Source organism: Colias eurytheme, chromosome 4 (assembly GCF_061535395.1).
Source record: "Colias eurytheme isolate Ceu_HAF_F1 chromosome 4, ilColEury1 Martin Lab GWU primary, whole genome shotgun sequence".
Taxonomy (NCBI): domain Eukaryota; kingdom Metazoa; phylum Arthropoda; class Insecta; order Lepidoptera; family Pieridae; genus Colias; species Colias eurytheme.
Genome location: NC_142983.1, coordinates 11,268,201 through 11,280,252, shown reverse-complemented (window position 1 = coordinate 11,280,252; position 12,052 = coordinate 11,268,201). Strand labels below are relative to the sequence as shown.

General features: G+C 32.1%; 1 protein-coding gene across 7 annotated transcripts in view; it reads left to right on the top strand.

Annotated features, from left to right (window-relative positions):
- Nucleotides 1-2,009: 2,009 nt before the first annotated feature.
- The window catches only part of dl (REL proto-oncogene, NF-kB subunit dorsal), a 41,833-nt gene continuing 31,790 nt past the window's right edge, over nucleotides 2,010-12,052 (top strand). The window contains exon 1 of one of the 7 annotated variants that reach the window (XM_090101448.1): nucleotides 2,010-2,122. Coding sequence is in view for 3 of the 7 variants with exons in the window: in XM_090101445.1 (XP_089957571.1) it covers nucleotides 2,859-2,874 (16 nt within the window). In the remaining 4 variants the exon portion in view is untranslated. The other 6 variants (XM_090101450.1, XM_090101449.1, XM_090101445.1 and 3 more) reach the window with 6 other exon arrangements.

Sequence of the window (12,052 nt, the reverse complement as noted above, 5' to 3'; positions counted from 1 at the left end):
GCCGGCGGTATCTAGTCGTAGCGCGCGCGCGGAGACCAATCCATAATCTAAGGTTAGGTCCTAAACTATTTGTAAATAAACAGTGCATAGATCATTGAGGTACTTATTATGGATGAAATTATTATGTAAGTATAGTATAGACTACTTTCCAAATTAGTGTTTATTTTGCAGAGGACCCTTTAGATAATCATCTACTATAAGAATTGTTTATTAATTATAGAATTAATATTTATTACAACAAATAACAATCACCAGTTATGTATTAAGTTTGCATTATTTGAATTACCCAGCCCAAACCCAACCTTAAAAAAATTCTATTTTATCAAAGGACGACGAAGATTATCACGCACTTTTTATATTTTGATTAGACAAATATAATCATATTATTCATCCTTCTATCATAATAATATTATCTACGTTCACCCCAAATTCCGTTACTCATCCCCTATCTACGAATGCGTAGCTATGACTCATAACAACATTACTGATTCCACTGAAATTTCGCCCACGCACTGAAATAAGGCTTTTGGAAACATGACTCACCCTCAACGTTCAGGAACTTTCATCTTAGTTGAAGATTAACATTTTTCAGTCGTACGAATTGGTGAAAATAATTTAAACAAGTAATTGATAAAGAATCAAAAATCAAAATGTTTTACTTAATAGCTCAATCAATAGATATTATTGAAGAAATCACCTGGGCTGGAGCCATAATCCTCCTATTCTTTACAGTTTTCTGTAAGTTGTAACACCAATATATTTTCTGTAATTATTTTTTCCAAGTACCCTCATTCACAAATGTAATAATAATAAACCGATTTCAATAAAAGGAGGAGTTTCTCAAGTCTAAACTGTATTTTTTTGTAAAACACAGATCCAAAAGTCTTCATGTCTTCAGGAAAATAGGACATACCTACGAACTTTTGTTTTTGTTTTATCAGCGTTCCTTACTGTTAAATAGTTACTGCTCATTTCTTGATGTTTCAAAGGATCAGAGTAGTTTCTTCTGAAATCTCTGCATAATATCTATACTTAAGATAGGCTTATCCAGGTTTTCTATAATTCAGATTAAAAGCCTCTAATACTACGTAACTCTAGTCTTCGGTGTCAAACACTTTGATCCAAAACTTTGATCAAAATTTTAAAAAGTTAGAAGATAAATTGTAGAACAATGCCGTAGAAAAATAATAAAGAACCATAATAGGCCGGAAGATATTGACACAAAAATTCGAGTCATTTGTAACTTACTTACGACTTACAGCCCGCCATACGCACTGAAAAAAAAAATTTTTGCAGATTTTCGGCGGTATGGCGACCATTTGGAATCGTCCGAAAAGTATGGCATGGCGATTTTCGTAAATGGCTGCACGACGATGGTTACCTGTGCAAAAGTTAGCCTGGTACAAATGGTTGAATTGTTTTTTTTAAATCAACACATTCGCGTCGGTATGGCGGGCTGTAAGTCACACCGGAAAAGTATGGCATGACCTACTACCTACCGCCTACTTCTTTTTTATGGGCTATCGGTAAATTCTAAAATTTTTGTGTTACGAATCGTTTGACTTTCGCTATTTTTCCGACGAGTTCGACTAACGCCCACGCGACTAAGCCGCCGGTACCAGCGCTCACACCATCATTTTTCTTTTTGTCATTGCGTACTAAGACCCCTGTAAAACCGCCATCCTGTTACAAATGACTCGAAATTTTGTGTCAATATCTCCCGGCCTATATTATTATCCTAGTTGGTTCTGTAAGAAACTTGAAGAGCACTGTATATTTCTCTAAATATGGAAAAATTACACACTTTATCTGTTATTCAACTCGAGTTTTATTTTTTAATTGCCCCTTGAGTGTAATAAAAAATAATGCAAGCACTGTTTTATGAAAGCCTTTAATGTTTTACGTTAGGTATCATATATCATTTCGGGACGAATTATTAAACTTAAAATTAACTGTCATTATCTTGAAACGTCAATTGAGTTGACATTTGTCAGAGTCAGAGCAACAGGTGTCAAAACTGAACATTGAACAATAAGGGCGGGAATTTGTGTTGTGTGTAATTCAAAATGTTTACTCTATAAAATCAACTATAAATAGAAGTCTGTTTTATAAGTTATATGTTGTGAGTATTTTCCGTTTAGTGGAAATTGTATTTAATGATATAAATCAATTCTAAGTTGTAAAACAAAAAGGTATGTAAATACTTATTGTTTTATAACTCTCTCGCTCACACTTACATGAAAAGTTTGATAATCAAACTGCGCATGTCCATTCCGCAATCCGCAAACGTCACAAGCGCCCCATCACCCATGTGACACCTCGCGGCCAATTGTACTCAAACGTTCGCTGTGTGATGTTCCGTGTTCACGCATTTGATGCACCACTAGCGAATAGCGACTTGGCTATTATTAAGTTGTGACGTTCACTTCGCCAAAGTTAAAACTTTCGGTACCCGTTGTAGTTCTCTATTAGTATATGAATTTTAAATAACCGGCATATATTCAGTCCGTTTATACAGTGGTTCAATCCTGAAGTGCAAAAATAAGTGTCGATTTCGATATAACCTGTTCCATAATTCTTGGAACTGTGCATGTGTACCGAGACAAGACCTTGATAACTAGTTGCTTGGACAAGTGAATACAGTTATTATAGGATCATGCTCAAGGAGGTACGTCTTTAGTTTTTGATTTGTGATAACCGTGCGGGCAATATTGCGATTAAAAATAGTGAGGTATAAAGAGTTCACAGTTTATCAGACATAAGTGCAATACGGTCAGTGATGACGAAGTTTAAAATAAATAACTAGCCAGTGCTGAAAGAATCGTGATATCTTCAGACGAGTCGTAAATAAACGAGCAATGGACAACGGCGGAGGTAACCGAGTGAAAAATGCATGAACCTGCTCTAATTAGATTGACCAATTGACACTTGCCTGCTCTTTGCACGTATTTATTTCATACGTCTTGTTGTAGCGATTTCTTAGCTTCTCGCCTTGAAATTAGCGTTATTTTGTACTATATTTCAATCTATTTAGTAAAATAGTTGCTTCCTTTATCTGTTACTCAGCTCTGAGTGTTGTTCTATAAATATCTCGAAAACTGGCTGGTACACGTCGAAAGTAGAGCATCTTTCTTTGGATGGTTTTAGAAATGTAGCTGTGTATATTCTTTATAAATTAGTTTTAGTCTTTATAAAAAATTACATTTATTTTATGTTTGTGACAATATTCCACAGTGATATCATGCAATAAAAGCAAAGATTTATGTATTAAATTATATAAGTCATCTGTTATGTTTGTGATGCAGCATGATTTCATTGCAAAATAACATTACTTTTTATGACTTATTTATAGTCATGTAAATAATCAATTTGATGCATTCATAGTAGTTATTTTATGTAGTGTAAGTTCTCGAAAATTGTATATTGCTAAACTGAATGATTAAAGTTTTAATTACACAATTTTAATATTTTTTCTCAGGACAATAATATAAAATAGTATAATTATGCATACACAGGTACTTGAACCATGATGAGTAAAAGATAAATAAAATGTAGTAAATAGTAAACCAATAAATAATATTTAATTATGACAAATATTGTTGTGACTGTGCATTTCTAAAATATAATGTAAATTTAGCTCTGAAGTAATTTACAATTAAAATTTACACTTTCCTTATAAATAAATGGAACTATCACTCAAGCCACTTGAACAAGGAAAATTTTCACTTGTTTGGTGCACTAATATACTTGCAATCTAATTTTAACTAAATGAAACACACTATATCTGCAATTAATATTTTCGTCCATACAAAGACCAATCCGTCTTTCTATTTTTTTATATAATGAATTGGCAGATGTTTGACCACAATCCCTCTTTATGGGAATCGGCGATCTGGTCTACTAGATTCTACTAGGATCTAGAAGCCTTTTCACCCTATTTGATTGTATATTAATCCCTCAGTCCCGGAATCACAGACACAATAGAAAATCTATTGTGTCGCGGCCCGATCGGGCCGCTCGGTGGTCAATGGGTTAAACCAGCTGTGCACTTTGGTTTCACAGATGAATGCACAAGCTATATGTCGTTGCTATTACAAATCATACCAAAACAAAAAAAAAATCTATGAGTGGTTTTCATGTGAACCAAAATACAAAATTAATTAATATAAAAATCCATACAAAAATTCATATTGGTTGTATTATACTTCTATCTTCCATGATACTTCTAAATTGTTCATATAATTCTATACTTATAATGTACTTTAATTTATTATCTTTATGTGGTGATAAAGAATAAATAAAGGATTAATAAGCTTGATCTCTTTAATAACATAAGCAATGTTCATAATCTTTTTAATGAGTGATAAGTTTTGAATGACCTACACTTGATGTTAAGTTCCTTGTATTAAATTACTAGCTTACCGCCCGCGGCTTCGCCCGCTTTGTCTAAAACCTAATAAATTATATATTAAAACCTTCCCCTTGAATTACTCTATCTATTAAAAAAACCACATCAAAATCCGTTGCGTAGTTTGTAAGATTTAAGCATACAAAGGGACAGAGAAAGCAACTTTGTTTTATACTATGTAGTGATTATATTATTGTGTCTCCACTATGTTCGGTGTTAATTATTACACAACCATAACAATACATAGTATAATTAAAGTACAAATTTCTTATTTTATTCATGAAAGAAATAAACTTTCATTTAACGAAAAAAGATTTGTATTGATTCAAAGTTCAAACATAAAAGTGAGCAATAGTTTATACTAATTGTACCACAGTCCTCGTTGTGTCCTAATAGAGACCAATATTATTAATTACATTACTATATTTTTTATTTGTTTGAATGAACAATAAATATATTATAGCCTATGTAGCTCTTGAATAGTGTGTCTTTCTCGTTAGTGAATTTTCTATCAACCATGAAATACACACATAAAAATCGTTTTATGTAATTTTGAACAATAAAATAAATAATGCTGAAGGAATTTATATTAGGCATATTATCTACTTGAAATACTGACTATACAAAAGAATATTAATTTTACGAAAGTTTTCCCATTCCCCTTATATAAAAATCAATTCGCAGCAAAGCCAGGGTACCTGTACCCTTAGTATTAAAACAAGGGGTTTATGTAGGGTGAGGGTGATAATATCTAAATTTTAGATTACCTAATACCTAGCACGCAAATATTACGTTTTTGTTTCGTAATTATATTTAATGTTGGTTACTTTCTTTGGTTTTGTAAAGGTGTAAACTGTAACCTTTATTTTTATGTACTTAATTTTTTTTTAATTTTTGAATTATATGATTATAACTCTATTATAATATTTTATACTGAACAGATATTTTTTTCAAAAATTTAATTTTTCATATTTGGTAGGTGACCGCCCACCATCTTCCGTTGAGATTTGTCATATTACTTTCCATTATGTTTATTCGTTTGTATGAACTTAACATTCCTGTGTCTAAAAAAATCTTCTGCAATGTTTCCTCAATCTTATAATCAAATAAGATATTATATTTTCTCAATCAGTCAGTAAGACTCGGTTTCTTGTAGCTATAACTGTATTTTATTTGCTTTTTTTCCTCATACTTGGATGAAGAATTTATCCCCTCTATAAATTCGTCATCAGCATAAATATTATTAGTGTATTTTCAATTTTCAAGCATAGTGGATGTGGTTTTGTGTTTGAACTGTGTTTGTGTTATTTCATTGAATGGATAATGGATATGTCACCATATTTGCCTGGTATATATTTTACTATTTTCAATCATAAATTATTCCATGTTAGAATATTTGTTAATTTACACATTATAATATTATGTAGTAAAGTTATTGAAATACAAATTGTATATAGTCCATTGAATGAGTCCCTCCAAGGGGGGTCTAGAGTGCGTGAGTTAGTAACGTAAGATGTTTCTTCGGAAACATGTCAAGAGTCCCTAGGTAATAAACATACTAAAACCCCGGGACACTAGGAGGAGCCCGGGAGTGGGGGGAGGGGGGAAATGAGTCCATTTTTTCATTTTTCGCTTAAATCTCAAAAACGGTACATGTTAGAGAAAAACTTTCAAGGAAAAGTTGAAAGGCCATAAAGTTATCTACAAGTTGTACCTAAATCATTTTTTCCTATATCCTACCGTTTCTGAGTTATAGGCAATAAAAAATGATTTTGGCTCAAACAATTTCCCCATACTACACATCAATCGATCAAAAAATATTTATTTCTTCCAAGAAACTGAAATGTGCAACTTGTGACCGGTACTGATAGATTGCTCTTAATTAGGTCTATAATTGGTAAAATAAACACATTCCTCCATGGAAGCCTTTAGGAGGAATCGATTGTCAAAATATTATATTAGGGCAGTTTGAGTTACTGAACTTGATCTTTTTATTTTTTTCTTCCAAAAAACTCAAAAGTGCAACTTGTGACCGGTACAGATAGATTGCTCATAATTAGGTCTATCATTGATAAAAATACTAGATTCCACCACGGAGGCGTTTACGGGGAATTGAATTTTATTAGGGTAGTTATGATACTTGAACTTTTTATTTTTTTTCTTTCAAAAAACTCAAAAGTGCAACTTGTGACCGGTACCGATAGATTGCTCATAATTAGGTCTATCATTGATAAAAAAAAACCAGATTCCACCATGGAGGCGTTTAGGAGGTATTGAATTTTATTAGGGTAGTTACGATACTTGAACTTTTTAACTAACTGTCCTAATAAAATTCAATTCCCCGTAAACGCTTCCATGGTGGAATCTGGTATTTTTATCAATGATAGACCTAATTATGAGCAATCTATCGGTACCGGTCACAAGTTGCACTTTTGAGTTTTTTGGAAGAAAAAAAATAAAAAGTTCAAGTATCATAACTACCCTAATAAAATTCAATTCCCCGTAAACGCCTCCGTGGTGGAATCTAGTATTTTTATCAATGATAGACCTAATTATGAGCAATCTATCTGTACCGGTCACAAGTTGCACTTTTGAGTTTTTTGGAAGAAAAAAAATAAAAAGTTCAAGTTCAGTAACTCAAACTACCCTAATATAATATTTGACAATCGATTCCTCCTAAAGGCTTCCATGGAGCAATGTGTTTATTTTACCAATTATAGACATAATTAAGAGCAATCTATCAGTACCGGTCACAAGTTGCACTTTTGAGTTTTTTGGAAGAAAAAAATAAAAAGATCAAGTTCAGTAACTCAAACTACCCTAATATAATATTTTGACAATCGATTCCACCTAAAGGCTTCCATGGAGGAATGTGTTTATTTTACGAATTATAGACCTAATTATGAGCAATCTATCGGTACCGGTCACAAGTTGCACTTTTGAGTTTTTTGGAAGAAAAAAAATAAAGAGTTCAAGTATCGTAACTACCCTAATAAAATTCAATTACCCGTAAACGCCTCCGCGGTGGAATCTGGTATTTTTATCAATGATAGACCTAATTATGAGCAATCTATCTGTACCGGTCACAAGTTGCACTTTTGAGTTTTTTTGGAAGAAAAAAATAAAAAGATCAAGTTCAGTAACTCAAACTGCCCTAATATAACATTTTGACAATCGATTCCTCCTAAAGGCTTCCATGGAGGAATGTGTTTATTTTACCAATTATAGACCTAATAAAGAGCAATCTATCAGTACCGGTCACAAGTTGCACATTTGAGTTGTTTGGAAGAAATAAATATTTTTTGATCGATTGATGTGTAGTATGGGGAAATTGTTTGAGCCAAAATCATTTTTTACTGCGTTTAACTCAGAAACGGTAGGATATAGGAAAAAATGATTTAGGTACAACTTGTAGATAATTTTATGGCCTTTCAACTTTTCCTTGAAAGTTTTTCTCTAACATGTACCGTTTTTGAGATTTAAGCGAAAAATGAAAAAATGGACCCATTTCCCCCCTCCCCCCACTCCGGGGCTCCTCCTAGTGTCCCGGGGTTTTAGAATGTTTATTACCTAGGGACTCTTGACATGTTTCCGAAGAAACATCTTACGTTACTACCTCACGCACTCTAGAACTTTTTATTCAATGGACTAATAAGGTAGTTAGAAATTAATTGCCAAAAAATAATACTTAATTATAATGTGTGGGTAGTTAGTAAGTTCGACATACATATATGTATGTCAATTGGTAGACCTTTGAAGTAAATAACAAAAAAAGTTGTTCTCTTAACAGGTTTTTTATGCGAAAAAATAATTATAATTTTTTAATTAAAAGTGAATCATCCAATTAAGTAATATATTCTTATCTAATTGAATATTCTCAATTTTTTTATGTTATAATAATTAAAATGAAGAACTAAAGAACATTTTGCCATACCACATGAGACAAAACTAAAAAATAAATATGACAAGAGAAATTAAATAATTATTGCTTCTTTGTGGTTAACCTTTGTACTGTTCTGGCTTTCTATGATCTGTCTGGTCTTTATAATTATGGTCTGAATCATTAAGAATTCCAGTCAATTTAGTAATCATTTATTCACAATTTAGTGTATAACTGTTTCTATTCTGTCATTCGGTTATGTGCATAATTAGAAAATGAATTAAGTTTTTTATTATCTTGTCTTGGCTTAACTTATTAGAATGAAGTTTTCACTTAGTATGGACATAAAATTTAATGTCTTTTTATTTCCGATTCAAATTTAAAAACCGGCTTATCTTTCTTCTACGCGCGCGAAGATACAATTTGAGAAATCTTAAATGAAATGATTCCTAAACTCAAAACTGGAAGTAATTTTGACGGTCATACTTATATGAAAGTTCGAATGTAAAGTTTCATCGAAAATAAAGTAGCCGTTTTCTAAATGTTTTGCTGAATTACACTGTAAAGTCCCATTCTTTAAGATTGTGTTCTTACATTCATAATTATAATCATAGTCGCAAAACCTGTTAAGTCATTGCCCTATAAACTTGATCTACTAAGTAAAATTATAATTTTTTCCTTGTAAGGTATTGAATGACTCGCTTGAGGGCGCTTATATATTTAGTGATTTATGAGTTATTTGTGTATGAAAATTAGATTTTACATAGATTGTACTGTGAAAGGGTTAAATAGGGAAGGGAAATAGACGCGGACACGCGGCTTCGCTTGGTATTTTACGATCGTGTGATAATCGTGCCCTTAGCAAATTTTTTTTTATCCCTCTAAAGCTATAGCGACTGGTATTTTTACATACCAAACGTCTGAATGATGTGTATGTTAAAGATTCGATTCAGCCGTATTGGAAAGAAACTTGACACATAAATACATATATGTTATTTCTATTATTCTCGTTATTATATCTGAAAGATCAACAAACAGTCTACTTCACGTATAAATATTACGAGCTGGAACTTGGAATACTTTTCAATATGAAGCCAATTAAATATAATTGATATAAAATCACCATTGTTGAGAAGAGTCATTATTACAGTTCCGAAGGGCGTCTTTGTTGATTCACACAAAGTACCATTAAAGTGACTTTGTATATAATCTGTTTTATTTGTTGATCAACAAAAGTAGATATAACCTGTATTTTACTGTGACGTGTATAGGAAGCGTATAAATTATTTTTATCAGTTGATTAATTGTTTCCGTGAAGATGTTTTAGGTTTAATGAAATGCAATAAAATATTATGTAGGGAGAAAAAAGCAATACTTGAGAGAAAAGGGCTTTAATAAATTTATTTGAATGAGGGTTGTCTATAATATCTTTTACATTGTGGGGTCCCATTGTATTTGACTTGCTTATAATGCAGTTTTGTGTAGGTGCCTTTTTTGAAACTCGTTCAATGGTTCTTCTTTTCTTTCGTAATAAAACACGATTAAATATAAGTAATATCACGTTCGTCAAAGCGTCAATAACTAGCTTTTAAATACGGGTTTAAAATGAGATAGGTACTTTTTTAAATTAAAGAAAAACAAAAAAGAAAACAAACTGAGTCGTTGTTTTGTTATTTTTATATAACTTCTACGGGCTCTATGGATAAACTAAGAAGGGTTATAAATTGCAATAACTTTGTTATGTTTTATTTGCAACAAAGTTATCTCAGTGGAGATAATTCACTTAACTAGCGGTTAGCAGCCTAGTGCTTAGACATGGGCTAGACGCGAACTGCGCAGTAGTCTTACGAGGAAACTAACCTCTTATTTATCAAATTTTTTATTTTTAAAACTTGACCTGAAATGGCTGAAATCTTTATATTACTTTCATCATCATCGGCCCATATACGTTCCCACTGCTGGGACACGGACCTCCTATGAGGGTACAGGCCATAATCCACCATGCTGGCCAAGTGCGGGTTGGCGGATGACACATATAGAACTTTTGATTCTTCGACATATCGGTTTCCTCACGATGTTTTCCTTCACCGTTGTATTTAACTATTACTTTAATAGTTATTAATATATTATAAATTATTATAATGCCAATTGCCACTGCCCTCGTCGAGGACAATCTAGTAGTAGTAACATAGTATAAATTATCTTTATACTATGGTAGTAATCTCATAAAATGTAGTATAATCCACTTTACATCGCATGGATAATAGGATTTCTTACGAAAAGTTGACTTTTTTAAGAACTGCAAGACCGTAGCAGGTGATTTTAATAAGATTAATAATATTTAATTTTAAAGTAGTTCACCACTTCTAGGAATTGTATCGTGGTCTAATCTGTGCAAATATTAAACTAAACTTGTGATAAATTGTAATATAAATTACAAGGCACGCGCCTAAGCTTTGTACTCGGATAAAAATGAGCCTATATTTAGAAGCCTATTTAAATAGATTTTATTATTATTAAATATCTAACCTTTCTGCCAGTTTACTCATTACTGTGAGCTTGGTCATGGGTTAGCGACTAGCGTAAGCGTAGATAATAAATATAGATTATAAAATGTGATACTACAGATAATATAAAAAATAAAAATATACAGTTCAAAACTAGTGAATCGCGTTTAAAATCCGATAAAATCGTAATGCATAGTAATCCTATTCAATCAAACACAACAAATAATAATAATTAAGAAGCTTCTGTGTTTTTACAGCATAACCTACATGCGTAACAAATTTCGTATACAAATCGATTTGAAGTTTTGTTTGTAATGGTCATCTTACATAAAAATTATGTTTACATTTTTTGTATAGTATATACGTGTAATTTTAACCAAGCTGGCAAGTGGCAGGTCCAGCCAGCAGTCTATAATAAACTAAAATATTTTTTCAAATTGCGCCCGGATTTTGTAATAAAAATTGATACCTAACGCCGTTAGTACACCGACGCATTCGCGTGCGGCAGCGAATCTCTGCGAAACTACTGCGTAGCGAAATATCTGCGGAACCTTAGTAAACAGCAATGTTTTCGCAACTTTTTCGCAATGCGTCTGTGTAATGGCCATTTCGCAGTTCCTTGCGAAACAATACTGACAAGGACGCAACTATTTCATCTATCTATGTGCTAGAGTGAGACATATCATATGCGAAAACCTGCCATACCACTGACAGATTTTTCGTTGTTTCGCTGCCGCACGCGAATGCGGTCGGTGTACTAACGGCGTTAGAACTTAAAAATTTAAATCTTATAAAATATCTTTCTCAAACATGATACAAATCATTTGTGTTTTGTGTCTATGTTTATTAATTATCGAATAAAAAGATGACAACAAATTAAATTTACAAATAGATATTACAAGCTAATTTTAATTAGCCTGTAATTATATACCTACATATTTTGATGTGAGGTGTAAATAAATAAATATCTTATAGCAGCTGTACATACTTTAAAATGTTATAATAAGATTCATAAGGAAAATATAATAAAATCTTCCAATCCACGCTTCAGTCGCTTTACTAGAATGCACGTGTATCACTGTAGAAAGTAGATGCGCTTCCGTTTCCTTGTAAAATAGCAACGCAGGGTGACCATATCTAGTGGATAGTATGGGATAGTGGGATAAATAGTGTGACAAATACGTATATTGTAGTTATTAGAGATGTAAATTTCTTCTTTGTTATTATTTAAAATATCGATAGAATTATTATGTATTA